General features: G+C 44.4%; 1 protein-coding gene across 2 annotated transcripts in view; it reads right to left on the bottom strand.

The window, feature by feature from the left end:
* Window positions 1-23,384, bottom strand: part of LOC310772260 (uncharacterized protein) — a 56,772-nt gene that overhangs the window by 13,615 nt on the left and 19,773 nt on the right. The window contains exons 6-16 of one of the 2 annotated variants that reach the window (XM_083632018.1): window positions 22,917-23,260; window positions 21,259-21,319; window positions 20,465-20,793; window positions 19,687-19,735; window positions 17,290-17,543; window positions 11,985-12,045; window positions 11,093-11,295; window positions 9,684-9,788; window positions 9,137-9,232; window positions 8,851-8,965; window positions 8,582-8,695 (exon numbers count right to left, since the gene is read on the bottom strand). In XM_083632018.1, the coding sequence (XP_083488144.1) occupies window positions 8,582-8,695; window positions 8,851-8,965; window positions 9,137-9,232; window positions 9,684-9,788; window positions 11,093-11,295; window positions 11,985-12,045; window positions 17,290-17,543; window positions 19,687-19,735; window positions 20,465-20,793; window positions 21,259-21,319; window positions 22,917-23,260 (1,731 nt within the window). Of the gene's footprint in view, window positions 1-8,581; window positions 8,696-8,850; window positions 8,966-9,136; window positions 9,233-9,683; window positions 9,789-11,092; window positions 11,296-11,984; window positions 12,046-17,289; window positions 17,619-19,686; window positions 19,736-20,464; window positions 20,794-21,258; window positions 21,320-22,916; window positions 23,261-23,384 lie in introns of both variants that reach the window. The other variant, XM_083632017.1, reaches the window with a different exon arrangement.

Raw genomic sequence — 23,384 nt, forward strand, 5'->3', positions numbered from 1 at the left:
GAACAAATGACAACAATGATTTTTCTTATCTTTAGGGTCTCCCATTAATGAAATTGATTGTTGTCCAAAAAAAAATTGGGGGAAAATATGTTTTTTTGGCTGTTCTTTAGAACTACCCCAATCCCTGAAAAAGAGCCAAATTAGGCCAGTCCGAATAGGGGAAAGGTGACAAAAAAGCCAATAACTTGAGAATGCTCACTCTTTTCCTCATCAGATTTGCTGAGGTATGAACCAGGTGGCTGCCCTACATCACCAAATAGTCAGAAAATTATTTACCTAAAAAGATAATGAATTATAGTCCTGTAAATATAGCTTTAGTTTAGGCGGAAATTGTACTTTGTGGTGATAGGAACATAGGACTCCATCACTTTTCTCTCATTTATCAGAAAAACTGAAATCCCTGAAAAATATACCATTACTGAATTGTCTAGGGTGCAATTGAACACTGACCAGTAGTTGTATGGATATATCTGGTACAGTTCTATTGCAAATGAGATTTCTTTAGACATAGGCCTACTACCTCTTCACTGAAACAGTCAAATGATTGTATGTTATTCTGAATGGGGAATAAGTGGCATAAAAGCCTATAACTTGGGAATGCTCACTCTTTTCCTCGTCAGATTTGCTGAGGTATGAACCAGGTGGCTGCCCTACATCACCAAATAGTCAGAAAATGATTTACCTAAAAAGACCAGTAGCTGTATGGAGATATCTGGTACAGTTGTATTGCAAATGAGATTTCTTTAGACATAGGCCTACTACCTCTTCTCTGAAACAGTCAAATTAGGTCACTGGCATAATAGCCTATAAGTTAAGAATGCTCACTCTGATGGTCATCATATTTGGAGAGGGAAATACCAGGTGGCTGAACTACATCACCAAATAGTCAGAATGTGAGTAACCCAATAAAATAAAGATTATCTAAATTACAAACCGCCTGGAGCGGCTCTAGCTCAGGAGGTAGAGCGGGTCGTCCACTAATCGTTTTGGATCAAAGTGGTTCAATTCCCACCTCCTCCAGTCTGCATGTCGAAGTGTCCTTGGTCAAGATACTGAACCCCAAATTGCTCCTGATGGTGTGCCAGCACCCTAACCTGCTGCCATCGGTGCATGAATAGGTGAATATACCTACTGATTGTAAAGCGCTATATAAATGCAAGCCATTTACCATTACCATAAAACAGAAATAACAAGCTGTAAATATTGGAAGTTTGATTGAAACTGGAACATTAATCCAAGTATAATAGTAATCATAATACATAATACACAATCACAAAAACAGACTAGAAAAACGGACTAGAAAACAAAATAACCAAGGCAAAAATAAAACAGAACAGAGAAATAAAAAGTGGCTGCTTATTTGTCCAGGTATATGGACACTTTTTTCACAGCCAAAGTCCAAATATCCAAATATGAAATACAGTATCAGCCCTTTCGTGGACGTATTATGACCCTATCAGATTATTGTGCTAGTGTTTGAGTCTGGGGCACATTCACAACCTTATACTCCATTTACTGCAATTGTAAGGATTGCAAAATACTGATGCAAACAAAACTGTCTAAATATTGTTCAGTCTGGAGGCAGCCTGTCTATCTGGAGACGATCATGTTTAATATACTGCATCCTTAGTATCATTGTCCATTTGTCAGATTAAGCTATCACAATGTTACATTCTTTCCTCTTCTGTGTATCATATTGTAAGCTTTTTCCGAAGTATTTGGATCTTTCATTGTTGCTGCGCATAAGATGTTGGAAGGCCAACAGAGAAGCACTGGCACTTTCCACTCTCTCCACAGTTTGGATCTTTGCAATACAAGTGAGTAATGTCTCTCACTTCTGTAGGTGCTGGGGGGTTTCCTAAATAGGACTGGTTGGCTCCATCTCTGGCAATCCATCCCTTGACGATAGGACTCCATAACAGGGGTTTGGGCATGTGACTGTGAAACCATATCAGTGTCTGATACATTGCTCTTGCTGTCTACCAGCATGTCATGCACTCACTGGCTGTGACACAACAAGTAGTTTGTACAGAATAGGAAAGACAACAGCATTCACCAAACTCAAGACCCATCTCAGTGAGCTCAAAGATCTGGCCCATTTAGGACACTGCCAGCTTGGAAGAGTCTTTGCCAGTCGCAAGAGAATTTGCACTTCTGCTTTACGGAAAAAATAAAAAGGAAAATGGACTGATGTGCACAAACTTGTATGAACTGAGGTTCATAATTGCATCAACAACATATGCAGCCTCTGCAAATTTGCCACCAACAGAGGATGCATTTGCACAACATGTGCAAAGAGCAATGTATCAGACAGCGATATGGTGTCACAGTCACATGCCCAAACCAATGTTATGGAGTCCTATCGTCAAGGGATGGATTGTCAGAGATGGAGCCATTAAACCAGTCCTATTTAAGAAACCCCCAGCACCTACAGAAGTGAGAGACATTACTTACTTGTATTGCAAAGATCCAAACTGTTAAAAGAGTGGAAAGTGCCAGTGCCTCTCTGTTGGCCTCCCCTGTACGGAGTTCTGCACCTGCTGTGCAGCATGTCAAAATGTGTCCCCAAACATCTGAGGAACCTGACATTTGACATTCTAGTATCTATATACTTGACCTCTCACTGAAACACATCTTATGTACGCGCAGCAACAATGAAACATCCAAATACTTCGGAAAAAGGTTACAATATGATACACAGAAGAGGATTATTTTTTACATTGTGATAGCTTAATCTGACAAATGGACAACGATACTAAGGATATATTAAACATGATTGTCTCCAGATAGACAGGCTGCCTACAGACTGAGCAATATTTAGACAGTTTGTTTGCATCAGTCTTTTGCAAGCCTTACAATTGCAGTCCATGGATTATAAGCTTGTGAATGTGCCCCAGACTCCCAAACACTGGCACAATAATCTGGTACGGTCATAATACGTTCAACAAAGGGCTGATACTGTATTTCATATTTGGATATTTGGACTTTGGCTGTGAAACAAGTGTCCATATGCCAGGTCAAATAAGCAGTATTTTGTTTTCTAGTCTGTTCTCCTGTTTTTGTTCATGAAATGAAATGAAGCACTGAGATTTGGGGCTACCATAAAACAAATGTATTATGATTACTATTATACTTGTATTATTCCATCATGTCAAGACAGGAGATACTACTGATTTATAGTTTGGATTAATGTTCCAGTTTCAATAAAACTTCCAATATTTACACCTTGTATTTCTATGTTTTAGAGGCTTGTAATTTAGATCAACTTTATTTTATTGGGTTCCCCACATTCTGACTATTTGGTGATGTAGTTCAGCCACCTGGTATTTCCCTCTCCAAATATGATGACCATCAGAGTGAGCATTCTTAACTTATAGGCCACAGTACCCATCTGACCTCAAACACTATACCGTCCCAACTCCAACATCCCCTTCATCTCCAAAACTCTTGAGAGGGTGGTTGCCGCCCAACTCCAGTCCCACCTCGACTCAAACAACCTCCACGAACCATTTCAATATGATTTCCGCCCTAATCACAGCACTGAAACAGCCCTGTTAAAAATAAATAATGACTTCCTCCGTGCAGCTGACTCTGGACTCCTCACCATCCTCATCGACCTCTCCACTGCTTTCGATACCATCTCCCACCCACTACTTGTGGAGCACCTGGCGAACATTGGAATCACTGGTGTTGCACTTTCCTGGTTTGCATCCTACCTCCCGACAGACAACAGTTTGTCCAAATAGGGAACCACTCGTCCGGGTGTTCTGCCATTTGACCCAGGGGTCAGTATTGGGTCCACTCCTATTCATCACCTACCTCCTCCCCCTGGGTAAAATCCTCCGACACTATGGTGTCCAGTTTCACTGCTACTCCGATGATACCCAGGTCTATATCTCCACCAAACCCACCACCGCTCTTCCTCCCACCTCCCTCACTGCCTGCCTCCAGGACATCAGGAGCTGGATGAGCAGTAACTTCCTGAAGTTAAATGCCAGTAAAACCGAGGCCCTCCTCATCGGCTCCAAAAACAGTTTCTTTCCCACAGCCATACGGACTCTGAACTCCCTCAGCACCCCTCTCCCTCTCCCCCCTCCCCCCTCACCCTAACTTTACGTCTGTTGGTCTTGTATCCTGTATTTATGTATTTATTGTTGGAAGTGGGAAAGGTGTAACTGGTTAATTGTCTAAATGTATCAATGTCCTGTTTCCATGTTTTGCCAGAGCTATATCATCATGTACTGAAACTAAATACCACCAACCTGGTTGCGTGGCAATAAAAGTATCTGTATCTGTATCCTCTCCAAAGCTCAAATCACCACTGCCCCAAACATCATCATTGACAATTAGTTTTTCTTATTGAAAGACTGTGTGTATTTTTGTCATACCTGACAGTTTCGACTGCTGCTTCCTGCTTCGAAACTGTCAGGTATGACAAAAATACACACAGTCTTTCAATAAGAAAAACTAATAGTTAATAGTAGACAGACGAAATGAACTTGTTTGGATTATCATCATTGACAGCTTCCCTGTTCCCTTCTCCACCCAAGTCAAGAGCCTCCGCGTCATTCTGGACAGCACCCTTTCCTTTGCACCCCACATAAAAACATCACCCGGTCTGCTTTCTTCCACATCCGCAACATCTCCAGACTCCGCCCATCCCTGTCCCAACACAGCACCAAAGTCCTCATCCTGATCCACGTTACATCCCAGATTAATTACTGCAGCTCTCTTCTCTCTGGCCTACCCACCAAATTGCTCAACAGACTCCAAATGCCTGGATCATCACCCGCACTAAATCATCTGACCACCTCACCCCTGTCCTCATTCAACTCCACTGGCTTCCCATTCACTACCGGATTGACTTCAAAAACCTTCTGCTCACTTACAAAGCCCTACACAACCTAGCACCCACCCATCTCTCTGACCTCCTCCAGGAATACACCCCTTCCCGCTCCCTACGCTCTTCCTCAGCTGGCCTCCTGACTGTCCCGCCTCCCTCGCCTCAGTACCATGGGTGCTAGGGCCTTCAGCTGCTCTGCACCCAGACTCTGGAACTCGTTGCCATCACACATCCAACAGACTGACTCCATCACCACATTCAAATCCCACCTCAAAACCCACCTGTTCAAATTGGCCTACTACCTTTAATCATATACAGTACTCAATCTGTTATTCGCCTGCCGTGTGTATCTCCTGTCTTTTCTTATATCTACGGTCGTCGTATTTTAATGATGCTGGTGTTTGCAATGCTTGTTTTTATGTATGATATTTTAGAATGTCATGTCTCTTTTATGCACTGTACAATGACCTTGGGTGCTTTGAAAGGTGTCACCAAATAAAATGTATTATTATTATGTTTACAGGACTATAATTCATTATCTTTTTAGGTAAATCATTTTTTGACTATTTGGTGATGTAGGGCAGCCACCTGGTTCATACCTCAGCAAATCTGACGAGGAAAAGAGTGAGCATTCCCAAGTTATAGGCTTTTATGCCACTTATTCCCCATTCAGAATAACATACAATAATTTGACTGTTTCAGTGAAGTAGGCCTATGTCTAAAGAAATCTCATTTGCAATAGAACTGTACCAGATATCTCCATACAACTACTGGTCAGTGTTCAATAGCACCCTACACAATTCAGTAATGGTATATTTTTCAGGGATTTCAGTTTTTCTGATAAATGAGAGAAAAGTGATGGAGTCCTATGTTCCTATCACCACAAAGTACAATTTCCGCTATAAGTCATTATCTTTTTAGGTAAATCATTTTTTGACTATTTGGTGATGTAGGGCAGCCACCTGGTTCATACCTCAGCAAATCTGATGAGGAAAAGAGTGAGCATTCTCAAGTTATTGGCTTTTTTGTCACCTTTCCCCTATTCGGACTGGCCTAATTTGGCTCTTTTTCAGGGATTGGGGTAGTTCTAAAGAACAGCCAAAAAAACATCTTTTCCCCCAATTTTCTTTTTGACAACAATCAATTTCATTAATGGGAGACCCTAAAGATGAGAAAAATCATTGTTGTCATTTGTTCTACCTCGGGTAGGGGTATCTCAAAATCTGAGGGCCCATTCTGCTAGACTATTAAGGCCATGGGCTTTAGTAAGCAGGCCCTAAAATTGATAAATTCTTATCTTTTCGGTAGAACACAGATTGTGGATGTGAATGGGACATTCTCCAAAGCCAAAGCGACCTGCTTTGGGGTCCCTCAAGGGAGTGTTTTGGGGCCTCTTTTTTTTATTGTATATCAATGATTTGAAAAATGCCTGCTCTTCTGACCTGTTTCTTTATGCTGACGATTCAGCTATTCTGGTGTCTCATAAAGATGTAGCTGTGGTTGAAAAAACTCTGGGGGATGAGCTTCTTAACTCATTCTCTGCCAAAGACGTACCCGGACGTACTTTTAACAATGGCGTTCTGTGCCAAAGACGTACTCGGACGTACTTTCATGTTTTGGCTGTTTACATTACATCAGACACTTTCCCAGCCTGTGACATTGTTTCAAGTCAAACTGATAAAAGGAACCCGCTAGTTTAGTATTTATGGGTGGAGCCTGTGGTCGAAACAGAGTCCGACCCAGTCGTTCTCGGATGGCGACGATGGCGAGGAAGATCACACACACAACATTCGAGTATAATTGTCACGCATTGTTTATAACTTATGCCGCCGGCATGACTCGCTTCACGTTTCCTCTTGCCAGCTCTCCCTCTCAAGGGAGAGCCCTGTCACACTCAAGGGAGGGGGAATCACATGGATACGTCAAACGCGTCAAACCGCGTCACACACCCGTCCCCAGCAACCAAGGCGAAACATGTGTCACATAAACATTTCAAAGTTTACAGCACTAACGTAGCTATTGTGTGATCTTCTGTGCTAACGTTAGTTATGAGAGGTAACGTGACAGCAGGTAACGTTACAGCACTCGTTATTCCTGTGTGTGTGTGTGTGTGTGTGTGTGTGTGTGTGTGTGAGAGTGTGTGAGTGTGACCACATAAGGGTTCGTTCCATTTGTTTATGCTTTTATCAAGCTAAGACCGACACAGCTCCCTCAAATACATTCTCTTATTTTTTATTTATTTATTTGGGAAAACAAATACTGTATATGTCTGATGTGTCACTGAGGCAAAAAATAAAAGGCTCAAAAGAGAGTTCTGCTTGAAACGGTGTCTTTCACTAAAAACCTCTTTTTCTCATATTTATCTCCCAAGGAGGGCATTTTTAGTGAAAACAAGCTAACTTCCACTGCTTGTAACTAAACAAGGAAACATGGGAGAGTTTCAGGTTTTTACAAGGGGTAAGAAGAGAGTCTCTGCTTTATTGTGAGATATGTTGTGTAATTTTATTCCTAGCACAGAATAATCTGTGGGTCCTGGAAGATCAGGAAATATGCTCAAAATCCTGGTACTGGGAGCACACAGACCGAAATGACCCTGGCAGAGAATGAGTTAATGTTGGTATCTGGTTGTCTGATAACAAGCTGTCTCCTGTCTCTTTACCTAGGAAAATCTGAGGCCATATTATTTGGTTCCAGAATTAAGCTAGGTAAGGCCTCTGACTTGAACATAAAGGTAGGTGAGATTATTATTGCAGTTAAGGATTCAGTAAATTATTTAGGATGTATTCTGGAGAAACACCTAGCTGGGGATGCCATGGCCAATAAAGCCATTAAAAAAATCTGCCAAAAAACTAAATTTTTGGCCAAAAACCTGTTCTTTTGGAAACTCCCACACTTAGAACATTGGCGGGAGCATTGGTACAATGCCATTTTGACTATGCTGCCACCTCCTGGTTTACCAGCACAGCGCAGTGTTTGAAGAACAAACTTCAGACTGCCCAAAATAAATTAGCCAGGGTGGTGTTAAAGCTGCCTCCCAGGACCCACCTTGGCCCAGCACATTTCCAACAGCTAAACTGGCTCCCAGTTCAAAAAAGAATCATCCAAATTAAATTAGGACTTACCCATAAAATCATACACAATGCAGTTGCCAAATATCTTTACAACTACTTTAACCGTTTTAGGGACATCCACAGCTATGCCACCAGAGGCAGCACAACTAATATCAGACTTTTCAAATATAGGACTCTAGTAGGTAAGAATACTTTTCTGTACTCCGCTGCCATTGAATGGAACAAAGTTCCGGCATCACTGAAGCTTGAGGCACAGAGCAGTTTTAAAACGGCAATTAAAAAATTGTTGGCATCCACTCTCTTAGAATAGGTAGGTACTGTATCAGCACTGTATCAGGGTGAGAATGTATATTGTATTTTATAACTATGTACTTTATGTTAATTGCTATAGGTAGGTTTGTATTTATGTATTGTGAGTCGTAAGTATTGTATTTGCACCTGACAATCCTGTCAGCCATCCCCCTTCCTTTTCCCCCAGAGGACCACAATGGAAATAAGCCTGTGGCTTTGTTGTGTCTTAATCCTCTGCAGTTTTTTTGTTTGTTTTCATAATGTCTGTCTTCTGTGAAGCAGTATTGTGTGCTTTAAAAAATTTGTCAAATAAAACTTACTTACTTACTTTCAAAGTCTTTAAAAAATATATGATCTGTAAAAAGTAAGCTCTTACTTTTAGCAAACATTTGCCGGTGCTTTCGATGCTGCAAAAGCATCCTCAGATCTTCAGGATCAGAGACAAACTGCTCAAATTGAGGGTCAAGGTGAGCAAGGTCCAAGCCGGAGGCTACCTGGAAAAAGAAGAGCGGATTGATGTGAAATACTACAGCGACAGTACAGTATCTCTAAACGATGGCTGGCTTCCTGCCAAAGTGGCTGGAAGACTAGACTTAACTAACAGGTAAAACTTAACTGGCTGGTGGCACTTTCCCAGTTTGCTACCTACCTGAGAAAAACTTGGTACAGGGAGAAACTCTTCCAGTCGGAAGAAGAACTCCCACATCAGGATCTGCAACATTGTATCAAAACAGTCTCCATACTGAACAGGGAACACCTCCTGTATAAGGAGAAAAACAGCATTAATACTTCATATATTCACCTCTACATTGGATAAGATAGATACAATGTATAACAAATAGCTAGCTAGACACAGATAGACAGACATAGCGGATATAAACCTATACTGATGGCTTTACATAAAATTAATTAAAAGAGAAGCAGAGCTCACCTTGAAAAACTTTCCTTTTTCAGTTTGGTCGTTCATCAGTTTTCGAACCAGCTCCACAAAATTTGTCTTTGAAACCTCCACCTCTCCATCTTGGACCTGTCATGAAGCCCAGGAAAAGTTTCTTATTATCCATAAGTGAAAAAAATTGTTATGTACATCAACGAGCCATCCTAGACAGGTGCTGGATCCTGGAAATAAACTGCTGTGAGCAGCAGCTCTATAAGTCACTCTGCCGGTTGGTCTGTCCACAAAAGGTTCACCACACTTTAGCAGCCAATTTTCGCCCTAGGAGGCTGAAGTTTGGCATGGAGGTCAAGTGTGTGTGTGTGTGTCAAGGTGTGTGTTTGTGTTCAAGCCAATTGGCTAAAATTGGCAAATTTCAAAATTCACTGCACTGGCAGAGTAGAGTGGGCTGCCCCTGGCATCCTGCATTTAGGAAATTAGCATAGCATTAGCAGCTATTGGGAATTCACGCTTGTTTGTTTCCAGAGAAGTGAGCAAAGCCAGCAAGAAGATTTTCACCATTAATTTGTGAAACATTGTTTACCTCTTCATGCATGTGGTTTGTTGTCCACAGTTGGAAACTGTTCAGTTGATCCTGGATAGCTTCACAGTCAAATGGGCCGACTCTCTGTAACAACTCTAGGATATGCTGGGAAACATACAGGAAAACATCTTCAACCAGAGACTAATGTTCAGTGTTGTTGACAAGTTAAAGTCCCTGGAAACCAGAAATATTTTATTATTATTTAGCATTTTGAGTTCATCACATCACAGGAGCCTATGTTAATAAGCCACCAGCCAAATTTGAACGATGATGAACGTCGCAAAGTATATAAATTTAGGTTTGACCAGTCTGGCAAAAGTAATGAGAATCAATTATTTTTTAGAGTGTATTTTCTCCCGCGGACTGTGTGGGCGTGTCCCATCTGCAGCAGGGAAATTAGAGAGAGATGGTGTGTGTGTGTGTGCGTTGCTTCGCGCATAGCGTACTGAATGATGGTCATCTGTCTATCTGTCTGCACGCGCGCACACACACACAGCAGCGCTGTGCACTTGCAGGCAGAGGAGAGAGCTCTCCCTCTCAAGGTTTCTACACACCGCCGACGAGTAAGCGATAAACTCGCAGATAGACAGACAGATAGATAGATAGATAGATAGATAGATAGATGTTGGTTCTTAAAAGAGCCTTTGTGTTGACGCAATGCGTAGTTAGCTAGCTGCAAAAAGGTGTGGGACCACTAGAACTCTGAAGAGAGATGGAGGCAGAATGTGCGGGACTGCGGGTTGCGCGTGTACAAAGGTTATATAGAGCTTATGACGTCATAAGCTCCTGCATTTTAGTACCTCGCGCACTGCTCTCTTCAATGAAGAAGTACCTTGTAGAAAAGTGTCGATTTTAAGGCTTTGGGTTGAAAGTAATGTATAATAATTTCGGAGACACACAATTACTAACATAAGACCCTAAATAACATAGTTAGAACATTTTTGTGGATTTTGGTTTCCAGTATGTGTCATAAATTAAGGTGAGACATGGGAAGTGAAAATAGTAAAAAGGCAGTTTTCCCTTTCTCATACTGAGCCAAAAGAATCTCCACTTCAGTAGCACTTACATACACCAAACTTTCCAGTTTTAGTCCTAGCAGTTCCTAGCAGTTTCCAACAAATGCAATAGCCTAGTCTGGAGTATTTATGCTATAAACAACCACACAGCCTCTGCCAAAAATATAGGCTGTCAGAGGACAACAACAACAACTCATTTGCTTGACCGCTAGTATGCTTTTTTAGGTCAAAGTCATAAATTTATTTGTCCCTCAAAACCCAAGTAAGCATTCTGGGTTTTGTTTCTTGGCTCCACTTTGTAGCCTACGTTTTTTTTCTTCTTCTTTGCAGATGAAAGCAGAGGAAAAGACACATAAACAGACACAAACGGACTAAATATCCCCGTCCTCCTACCCGGGCTCTCAGTCCCAGGATGAGTTGAGTCTTCTGCTTGGGACTAATCAGCTCTGGGACCATCTCTGTCACCAAAGTGATGAACTCAGACAGTTTTCCGTACTGCTCCACGCTACGCTGCTTGGCCACCTGCCACATACATGCGGACATCAACCGCACTGGAGGAACCAGGAGACGCAGGGATGACAGTGGGAGCTGAAGATCTAATAGTAGAAACAATAAGTCAAAATAAATAATCACATGATCCACAATCTGATGACAGTACAACAGGACTCAACTGCACTAGCCGAAAGCTTGCAATAGTTATCTCTTGTCGTTATTTAGCCTTGAAGTGAGTAAAAATATCATTAAAGGCATTGACTTGGATTGTTATATTTATGGATGCACCGATTGCAAAATTCTGGGCCAATACGATGTTTAAAATAACAATTTGGCCGATAACCGATACCCATATTTTTTTTTTACGCCTTTCTTAGCAGGGAAACAAAAAAATCTTCATTGTAAACAAATAACTGTCTTTTGAGTCCTTCATCACACTATCTTTGAATCAGCACAAATTCAGTCATATTCTAATGTAATTATGAAACAAACAAACTACCAATTATGTGACCCAACTGAGGGACTAAATATCGGCCACTGCAATTGGTGAACGGCATCTTTTTTATTTTTTTCGGATTTCCGATTGCGGTGAACAAGGCCAATACCGATATACAGCCGATATATCGGTGCATGCCTAGTTATATTCCCTGTTTATGACACTTCTAATTCACAGTATTGAAAAAAAAGAAAAAAAAACTTTCTGGCAGGCTAGATGCCCATTGGCATTTTGCTGCCTCTCACGGTGTGTTAGGAGTTGTTTTTGTGTTGTGTTTTTGTTATGCTTTCTTCTTACCCACATTCCACACCTCACTCACACCACTTGATGTGAAAGGTGAGTCCACTTCGCTGTTGACCTTTTGATGAGAAACAAAGACAATATTGTGTCAGGATTCCCAAGGTCCCAATTTTTGTTGTCTCATTTCTCACCCCGCTCCCAGGAGAGGGAGGCCTGGAGCTAATCTACTGCTGAAATGTACATAGTGTGACAGGTACCCGCTGTTTGAGGAGCAAGATGGAGGTTTTTCTCATGGGAGATTGTTGCTTTTCCCTGCCTCCTAGTTTTGGCCGACCATCACGGTCGCTTCTGTGGAAGTGCTGTAGTGTTGCATAAGCGGAGTAACAGACCCATCTATCATATAGCTAATAAACATCAGAAATGCACGAAATCACCCCAACCTGGACTGGTTGGCTCCGGACCTCACCAAATTCCCTGAACTCAAACAACAGCAACGGAGAAGAGGGAGGCGAGGAGGATTAAACGCCCGTCTAAGGAGACGCGCAAACAGGCCACCTTTGCCGAGCGTTCTTCTGGCTAACGTGCAATCACTAGAAAACAAAATGTGCGAACTAAGAGCACGAGCACAATTTCAATAGGACATAGCGAGCTGCAACGTTATGTGTCTGACTGAAACCTGGCTCTCACCTGAGACAGCAGACCACGCCATCACAATACCTGGATTCAGCGTGCACAGGGGAGACAGAGACGCAAAACGTTCCGGTAAGATGAGAGGAGGCGGTGTTTGTTTGATGATTAATAAGAACTGGAGTACCAACAACACTAATATCGGGACGTATTGCTCAGCAGACCTGGAGTATGTTATGCTTCAGTGCGTACCTCACTACAGTCCGAGGGAGTATACCACAGTCACCCTCACAGCTGTGTATATCCCACCACAAGCAGACACTAATAACGCTCTCAGAGAGTTGGACCACGCAATCAGCGCACAGAAGGCAAGACAGCCAGAAACGGCACTGATAGTGGCAGGGGACTTTAACAGAGCAAACCTGAAAAAAAGAATGCCCACCCTCCACCAGAACATACACTTCAGCACACGAGGGAAAAACACATTGGATCAGTGCTACACAAACATCCATAGCTGCTACAAAGCAACACCCCGCCCCCCCTTCGGCAGATCGGACCAAAAAAAAAAAAAAAAAAAACTCGTAACGGACAAGCCCGTCTTTTATTGTCACACGAATACACCACAATACATGCATGCGGCCACAACACACTCATGCTGACGGTGGCCGGTGAAAAGTGTCCTCTGCATTTAACCCATCCAGGCATGTCCTTTCCTCTGAGGGGCAGGCCAGGAGCAGTGGTCGCTTTCTCGTACAGCGCCCGGGGACCAACTTCGGATGTTGTCGTCACTGGTCGGATGACGATGACGATCTGATCTTCTGCATGTTTTTAGTGGGGGGGTTATATACGGAGGAACCCCCTGGGGTAGCACGGGGAGAACATGCAAACTCCACACAGAGAGAAAGGCCCTTATGACGAGATAACCCACCTGGGCAGTAGGCACTGAAGATATGGGGGGGAACACAACCACAGGGCCCACAGTGTCCCAGGCGAGAATCGAACCCAGGACCTTCCAACTGTGAGGCGACAGCGCTTACCACTGCGCCACCGTACCCCCACGCCTCCATCCTGCTCGTTCCCAGGTACCATCAAAAACTCAAGCAACACCCCCCGGCCTTCCGAACCGCCCACTGCTGGTCAGACCAATCAGATGACATCCTGAGGGACTGCTTCGACAGCATGGGAAGAGTTCAAGGCTGCAGGGGACCTGGACGATTATGCAGAAACGGTGACAGGCTTCATAAGGAAATGCACAGAGGATATAATCCCAACAAAAATAATCAAACTAATGCCAAACCAGAAACCCTGGATCAACAGCGATGTCCGGGCTGCCCTCCACACCAGGACCACCGCCTTCAACTCTGGAACACCAGAGGAATACAAGCAGACAAGATATGCCCTCCGAACCACTATAAAAAGAGCATGGAGAGAATATGCCAATATGCTAGAGTCCAAACTGGACTCTAACAACCCCAGGCATCTATGGAGAGGACTCCATGCTGCCACTGACTTCAAGGGGGAGAAACAGCAATCCCCCCACACATCACCCTCCCTGCCGGACGAACTCAACGCGTTCTACGCTAGGTTTGACCCCTCTGTCAGAGCACCCCCCCTCCTCATCTACCCCTCTCCGCCACCTCTCCCAACCCACCACCCCCCCCCTCTCCACCTCCCCCCCTCCCCCACCTCTCCCCCCCATCACCCCTCCTCCCCCCCATCACCCCTCCTCCTCCTCCCCTCCATCACCCCCCCTTCTCTCCTCCCCCCACCACCCCCACTCCCCCCCTCCTCTCCTCTCCCCCCCATCACCCCTCCTCCTCTCCGTCCCCCCACCACCCCTCCTCCTCTCCTCCCCCCACCCCTCAGCACCCCCACCCCCTCCCATTCCCACCTAACCACCAACCCCCCCCCACAGATCCAGACCGCCCTCTCACCATCACTGAGGATGAGGTGCGCCGGTCGTTCTTGCGTATCAACCCACGCAAGGCGGCCGGCCCGGACGGCATCCCCGGGCGTGTCCTCAAGGCCTGCGCCCACCAGCTGGCAGGCGTATTCACAGACATTTTCAACCAGTCCCTCTCCCTCCGACAAGTTCCCTCCTGCTTCAAAGCAGCGAACATCATCACCATTCCCAAGCAGCAGAAAGTGACCAGCCTCAACGACTGGCGCCCAATAGCCCTCACGCCCATAGCCAGCAAGTGCTTTGAAAAGCTGGTTATATCACAGATCCGCCCCACACTCCCCCCGGACCACGACCCGCTACAATTTGCATACCGCCCCAACAGGAGCACAGCGGATGCAGTAGCACACGTGCTCCACACCGCCCTCTCCCACCTGGAGGGGAAGGACACCTATGTGAGAATGCTGTTCGTGGACTACAGCTCAGCATTCAACACCATAGTACCCTCCAGGCTGGTACGCAAGCTCAAGGATCTGGGACTAAACACAGCAATGTGTGACTGGATCCTGGATTTCCTGACAGATCGCCGCCAGGTGGTGAGAGTGGGCAACCTCACCTCCTCCCCACTGACCATCAGCATAGGAGCGTCCCAGGGGTGCGTCTCCAGCCCCTTCTGGTACGACCTCTACACCCATGACTGCGTGGCGACTCAATCTTCGAACACCATCGTGAAGTTTGCAGACGACACAGCAGTCGTGGGGCTGATCTCCAGGAGCGACGAGACGGCCTACAGAGAGGAGGTGGGGGCCCTGGAACAACGGTGCCCGGACAGCCACCTCTCTCTGAACGTCTCCAAGACCAAGGAGATCATTGTAGACTACAGGAGGGGGGGGGGCGCACACCCCCCAATCACCATCAACGGCAGAGTGGTGGAAAGGGTGGACAGCTTCAAGTACCTGGGAGTCAACATCCACCAGGACCTGACATGGGCCGGTCACACCGCCACTGTTGTCAAAAAGGCCCAACAGCGACTACACGGACTCAGGCGCCTGAAGAAATTTGGGCTAAGGCCAGAAATCCTTAGAGACTTCTACAGAGGCACCATTGAAAGCCTGCTGACTGGCTGCTTCACCACCTGGTACGGGAACTGTACCACCATGGACCGCAGGGCGCTACGAAGAGTGAGACGCGCGGCCCAGCACGTAACAGGATGTAAGCTGCCAGAACTGCAGGAACTGTATAACCAGCGGTGCCTCAGGAGGTCCCTGAAGATCATCAAAGACACAAACCATCCCCACAACAGCCTGTTCTCCCTGTTACCCTCAGGGAGGAGATACAGGGTCCCAAAAGCACGCACAAATCGCTTGAGGAACAGTTTTCTCCCGCAGGCCACGAGACTCCTTAACATACACAAATAGTGTAGCAGCTGTACTGTACCGTACTGTAGCTGCTACCATTATGTATGTCTAATGTTTAATTGTATGTTTAATTAGGTATATGCTATTAGCACCTGTACGTCATATACGTCGAATTTAAAATGTTTAAGCACGTCTAAAGTATGCACATGACATGTGCACCTATGTGCAGTGGATATGCCACTGTCTCTGACTTGTCTTATCACTCTACTGCCTTATTGCTTGTTGTGTCTCTTGTTGTTTTTGCACTCATATGCCCTGTTATATTTGTACTATGTTGTAAATGGAGTCCACAGCACAAGAATTTCACACATGATACTTGTACCACGGAGTGACAATAAAAATCTTGAATCTTGAATCTTGAATAGCAGTGAAAACACAGATTGTCATGTTATTATGTCATTGGCGGGGAAGTGGTGTCTCATAAATAATGTGTTATCACGTCAATGGCGGGGAAAGAGTTAAAAACACACACACACAAACACATCTGGGATTGTGCCTGCGCCAGGCCGTGGATTTTGTGTGTGTATGTCTATGTATGTATGTAAGTGTATGTCTGTAAATTAGATGCAACGCATGCTAGAGCTGTCACTTTTTCCCAAAATAAAGTTCGAACAAACTTTAATTGCCCGCAAAATGTTCGAATATATTCGAACATTGGTTAATTTTGGTTAATTATTTTTGCAGGCCAGGCCACCGGGCATCGGCCCGACGTGCCCGATTATGCAGTCCGCGCCTGCCGGTTACATTGTATAAATATATATAATATAATATAAAATATTAAAAGAATATTAAAAAAAAATCCTCAGCTGTCCTCATGGTCCAGTCAGTCAGCTCCTCTCCGCTGCTGTGTTAGCTTGGACGCTCACAGTCACAACAATGCCTCACAAACTTGGATGCATCCAACTCGAGACAACTTTTCAGACCCTCCTGGAGACAATCTTTCGCAGAAGAGACTAACACGACAAATCTGGAGACTTTTTCTGACATGGGATTAACATTACCAGCAAGCAGCAGTAAGCAGGCAATGAAGATAGCTGGGTAAGTCGATGCTAAGTTAGAAAACTTTTTTTTATTTTTTTTTATTAAAAAATAATAATTCAAACAGGTCAATTACATTCGAACATGCCCCCCCTCCCAAAAATTCAAAGTTAAATTCGAATTTCGAATAAAAAGTGACAGCCCTAACGCATGCCAGTGTGGTGAAGGTAGACAAGTGAAGGAATTATGGACATCTATTTGGATAAGAGCAATTCTCGATCGTTTGTTTTGTTATCGATCTCCTCGTTTGTAGGGAGAATTCTATTGGAACACAGCACAGGACCTTTTGGAGAGACAACAACCAAGACGACCAAAGTAAACAATGGAAGCTTGGACGTGCGTAAAGTTGAGCACAAAAATCAAAGCTTGCTATAATTACCTCCTTGTCGTCACAATTTGAGTCCTTCTCGCGATGTTTAATGTAGGGAGACAGCCAGGAGAGGAAATGCCAGAAGGCAGGTTTTCTCTTCACTGCTCCATCCCCACTTCCCTTCTCCTGCTGCAGTTTCCTGTTCACCCGGACAAACTTGTCCCGCAAGCTTCTCCATCTCACTCGGCACTCTGCAGTGTCCAGCCCCATGCTCTTGGATATTTTCCGCCACGTTCTCATTGACAGCTGATGATCGATGTAATCTGGGGCCATGGGGTCGTACAAATGGACGTGTTTACGAACCTCCTCAGCTAGTCTCTCGTCCATCTGCTCCACCTCTATTAGTTTAGAGGATCACACACACACACACACGTTGTATAGGTAAAGTTATAGAGCTCAACAGTCACGTGACTTTCTGTGACGTTTCCAGCCCCGAAAGAGAGTTCCCCATTCATTTTCTCCATTTTAGAGACATTTAGAGAAATTCCTATATAACGAGTTTTAAGGAGGGAACCAAGCGTAGCCAAACCTGTGACCTACTGAATCGTGACCATAAAACATGTCACTTGGAGCAAAAATAAAAATGGGGGGAAATCGGAAATTTGAGAAAAGTCACAAGACTGTTGAGCTCTACTGTATATACACTCAATAGAAGTATTGTTAGGTACATCAACAAGTTACAGTAGGTAATGCAATGCCATCTAGCCTCCCTTTATGGCTACTTGAAATCTTGTGAATTTGTTGACTTATGAATTCATTTTCAATACTTATTATATCTTGTTGTTATTTAGCCTTGGTGGTAACAAAAACATAATTAAAAAGACAAAGACTTGGACATTTTAACCCTGGTTTAACCGGTCATTAATCAGGAAAGCCACACAAATCACACAGGACCCCTCTCACCCCCTCCCTCCACCAATCATTTCAGCTACTTCCATCAGGCCGCCGTTACAGAATTCCACTGGCCCGGAAAAACACATACAAAAAATCATTCATCCCATCTGCAACCACCGCCCTGAACATTTTAAATTAGGCACATTGTTTTTGTTTGTTTGTTTTTAAACCACGACATTTTAGCTTCTTAAACCATAACACTTGTTTTATTATTATTTTTAAATGACTGGACTTTTTAAATAGGCACTACATTTTTTAAACACTGCTTTGTCTGATGTCTGTTTTTATTGTATGTATTAATGTATGTGTGTTTTTAATGTGGAAATATATTCTTGAGCTGCACTTTATGGAGCCTGTCAAAAGGAGAATTTCTGTCACTGTGTGACAGACAATAAAGCTATCTTGAATCTTGTTATATTCCCTGTTTTTGAGCCACATAAAGCACTTCCAGTTCTTCACAATATTAAAAAGAGACTGACCACGTTTGGTCAAAACGTCCTGTCTATAAAAGGCAGCCAAACGTGGAACAGTCTCCCAGTTTCTTCAAGGGAAAGCCCCACCCTGGTCACTTTTAGTAATAAACTGAAACAATGGCTGAAAGCCAACCAGACATGTGAACATTTGTAGTATAATTTTGGTGTCTTTGTATTTTTCAGTGTACTCTGTTATCTATGTTTTCTTTTTGAGTGTATTTTATTACCTATGTAGTCCTTACTGTTTACATGTTTCTGTTTTTATGTTTGGGGACTGCGGATGGAAACTAGCCTCGTGCTAAATCCGGCACTTTTTACACTTTTACCATGTTCAGGTGACTGTATCGGTTTCATGTTCAATGTGTTGTGCATTGTCCCGTCCAAATAAACAAATAAAGTAAAGTTAAAAACAAATCTTCTTCTGGCTTTTCTGCAGGCTAGATGCTTGATGGTGTATTGCTAGCTAGCCTGGTAAACCAGCCAGTCACGTGAACTCACATTTAATTTCGTTCTACCAGACCGTCTGGCCTCAAGCTTTCACACAGTGTTTGCAGTGGGTGGAAGTTGGGCGGATGTACTTGCCTTGACAGACAACTCCTTCAGCCAATCAGTGTTGGATCCAGTCAAACCCAAATCCACTCGGGAGAACAGCAAAAACATATTTTCCGCCGTGAAACTCCGCTGTTGCATACTCCTGTACTTGTTTAATTGTTGTTATTGAGTCTATTTCTGCAATAACTGCACTTTATGGCTGTTTAAACTCGATGAACGTTGACGTTACTCCTCGAGGCGGACAAGCACGGAGGCAGCCATTACTGTTTTCCCAGCGGCGTTCCTGATTTGCCGGTTACGATGTCAACTACGAGGCGGGTCGCTGATTGGCTCGTACGCTTCGTACGCTTTGCAGTTTCTGCAAAAGCCCTCCCAGAGTTGAGGCCAGATGGTCTGGTAGAACGAAATGAAATGTGAGTTCACGTGACCTGCTGGATTACCAGGCTAGCGTATTGCTGCCTCTCACAGTATTATGTTTTTTTCTTACCTCCGTTCCACGTCTCACAAGTGAAAGGTGAGTCCACTTCGCTGTTGACCTTTTGATGAGAAACAAAGACAATATTGTGTCAGGATTCCCAAGGTCCCAATTTTTGTTCTCATTTTTTACCCCGCTCCCAGGAGAGGGAGGCCTGGAGCTAATCTACTGCTGAAATGTACATAGTGTGACAGGTACCCGCTGTTTGAGGAGCAAGATGGAGGTTTTTCTCATGGGAGATTGTTGCTTTTCCCTGCCTCCTAGTTTTGGCCGACCATCACGGTCGCTTCTGTGTAACTGTGGAAGTGCTGTAGTGTTGCATAAGCGGAGTAACAAACCCATCTATCATATAGCAGTGAAAACACGGATTGTCGCGTTATTATGTCATTGGCGGGGAAGTGGTGTCTCATAAATGATGTGTTATCACGTCAATGGCGGGGAAAGAGTTAAAAACACACACACACACACACACACAAACACATCTTGGATTGTGCCTGCGCCAGGCCGTGGATTTGGTGTATGTCGTTAAGTGTATTTCTGTAAATGAGATGCAACGCATGTCAGTGTGGTGAAAGTAGACAAGTGAAGGGATTATGGACATCTATTTGGATAAGAGCAATTCTCCATCATTTGTTTGTTTTGTTATCGATGTCCTCGTTTGTAGGGAGAATTCTATTGGAACACAGCACAGGACCTTTTGGAGAGACAACAACCAAGACGACCAAAGTAAACAATGGAAGCTTGGACGTGCGTAAAGTTGAGCACAAAAATCAAAGCTTGCTATAATTACCTCCTTGTCGTCACAATTTGAGTCCTTCTCGCGATGTTTAATGTAGGGAGACAGCCAGGAGAGGAAATGCCAGAAGGCAGGTTTTCTCTTCACTGCTCCATCCCCACTTCCCTTCTCCTGCTGCAGTTTCCTGTTCACCCGGACAAACTTGTCCCGCAAGCTTCTCCATCTCACTCGGCACTCTGCAGTGTCCAGCCCCATGCTCTTGGATATTTTCCGCCATGTTCTCATTGACAGCTGATGATCGATGTAATCTGGGGCCATGGGGTCGTACAAATGGACGTGTTTACGAACCTCCTCAGCTAGTCTCTCGTCCATCTGCTCCACCTCTATTAGTTTAGAGGATCACACACACACACACACACACACACACACACACACACACACACACACGTTGTATTCACCTTATGTAGCCATGCCCATTTGACCCGGTTGTGTGGTCGTGTCATGACTTCCGGCAAAAAAAAAGAAAAAGAAAAAGGCCGGCTGCTCCAATATAATCTAACTCTGAATTAACTAATAATTTAGCCAATTGTATGTAACATACCAAATAAAAGCAAACGGCAATGTCTAAGATTGCGGTGAACAAGGCCAATACCGATATACGTCCGATATATCAGTGCATGCCTAGTTATATTCCCTGTTTATGAGTCATATAACGCACACTTCTAATCCACAGTATTGAAAAAAAACTATTCTTTCTGGCAGGCTAGATGCCCATTGGCATTTTGCTGCCTCTCATGGTGTGTTAGGAGTTGTTTTTGTGTTGTGTTTTTGTTATGCTTTCTTCTTACCCCCATTCCACAGCTCACACACACCACTTGATGTTAAAGGTGAGTCCACTTCGCTGTTGACCTTTTGATGAGAAACAAAGACAATATTGTGTCAGGATTCACAAGGTCCCAATTTTTGTTGTCTCATTTTTCACCCCGCTCCCAGGAGAGGGAGGCCTGGAGCTAATCTACTGCTGAAATGTACATAGTGCGACAGGTACCCGCTGTTTGAGGAGCAAGATGGAGGTTTTTCTCATGGGAGATTGTTGCTTTTCCCTGCCTCCTAGTTTTGGCCGACCATCACGGTCGCTTCTGTGTAACTGTGGAAGTGCTGTAGTGTTGCATAAGCTGAGTAACAGACCCATCTATCATATAGCAGTGAAAACACAGATTGTCGCGTTATTATGTCATTGGCGAGGAAGTGGTGTCTCATAAATGATGTGTTATCACATCAATGGCGGGGAAAGAGTTAAAAAACACACACACACACACACATCTAGGATTGTGCCTGCGCCAGGCCGTGGATTTTGTGTATGTCGTTAATGGCTCATTTCCACCACATTTTACAGCCTTGCACAGCCCGTCACCACTCGGCTCTATTTGTTTCGACCCGATGGATGTTTTGTTTCCACCGCTAATGATCTGCCCCCGCCCACCCCCGCCCACACCTGGTCGTCATAGCGACCGCATATCTGCCCTCCGCACATAACCGAAGTAGGCTATAACATATAACGTTAAAATTAAATCCATACACAGAACTTTTAAACTGTTTATGAAATACTGGTGCCTCTAAATGACCTACAGTGTACATGGGCAAATGTGACAATCGGCCAGGAGAATGGATATCACTTTGTTGTTAGTCAAACTCACATGCATGCGCTGCGCGAGGGACGGGGGTTGCGCTACAGAGTGAAGCCTCTACCCCAGCGGCCTCTCACCAGGCAAGACCGCGGCTTCACTTACCCCCGCCTGCGGCCTAGCGCAGCCGATGCTGCACACAACTACAGGAGCTTCCTGAGCAGTGGACTTTTTCTCTCTCAAAACAATTGAAAACCACCGCCATGTCAAAGCTGAGTAAGGAGATCGATTTTTTTTCACCAGAGGCGAAGGCAGCAACACAAAAGACTGATGGAAATAACATAACAGAAGAGAAGGTAAGCCCCACTAAACTGGTATGCATTGACAGTCAGTAGACAGTAAACATGATTCTGCCTGACCAATCAGTCGTCTGCAGTGTTTTCACGTCACCGTATGAACCCGGGTTCACAGTGCTAGAACCTCAACAGAGCAGGGACCAAAAGCAGCACGACTCAACCCCGACTCAACCCGGGCTGTCCATGTTTTTGATCGGTGGAATGAGACAAAAAAGCGAGACGAGCTGGGCGGGGCCGCGCTGATACCAGCGGTGGAAATGGGCCATAAGTGTATTTCTGTAAATGAGATGCAACGCATGCCAGTGTGGTGAAAGTAGACAAGTGAAGGGATTATGGACATCTGTTTGGATAAGAGCAATTCTCCATTGTTTGTTTTGTTATCGATGTCCTCGTTTGTAGGGAGAATTCTATTGGAACACAGCACAGGACCTTTTGGAGAGACAACAACCAAGACGACCAAAGTAAACAATGGAAGCTTGGACGTGCGTAAAGTTGAGCACAAAAATCAAAGCTTGCTATAATTACCTCCTTGTCGTCACAATTTGAGTCCTTCTCGCGATGTTTAATGTAGGGAGACAGCCAGGAGAGGAAATGCCAGAAGGCAGGTTTTCTCTTCACTGCTCCATCCCCACTTCCCTTCTCCTGCTGCAGTTGCCTGTTCACCCGGACAAACTTGTCCCGCAAGCTTCTCCATCTCACTCGGCACTCTGCAGTGTCCAGCCCCATGCTCTTGGATATTTTCCGCCATGTTCTCATTGACAGCTGATGATCGATGTAATCTGGGGCCATGGGGTCGTACAAATGGACGTGTTTACGAACCTCCTCAGCTAGTCTCTCGTCCATCTGCTCCACCTCTATTAGTTTAGACTCTAGAGGATCACACACACACACACACACACACACACACACATTGTATTGATAGTATTCTGTTACATCACCACACGGCCATTTTGGTAGGAAAACAACAGGTGATTGTGATCAATTAACAGGTGA

This window comes from Poromitra crassiceps (genome assembly GCF_964638095.1).
Source record: "Poromitra crassiceps genome assembly, chromosome: 2".
Taxonomy (NCBI): domain Eukaryota; kingdom Metazoa; phylum Chordata; class Actinopteri; order Beryciformes; family Melamphaidae; genus Poromitra; species Poromitra crassiceps.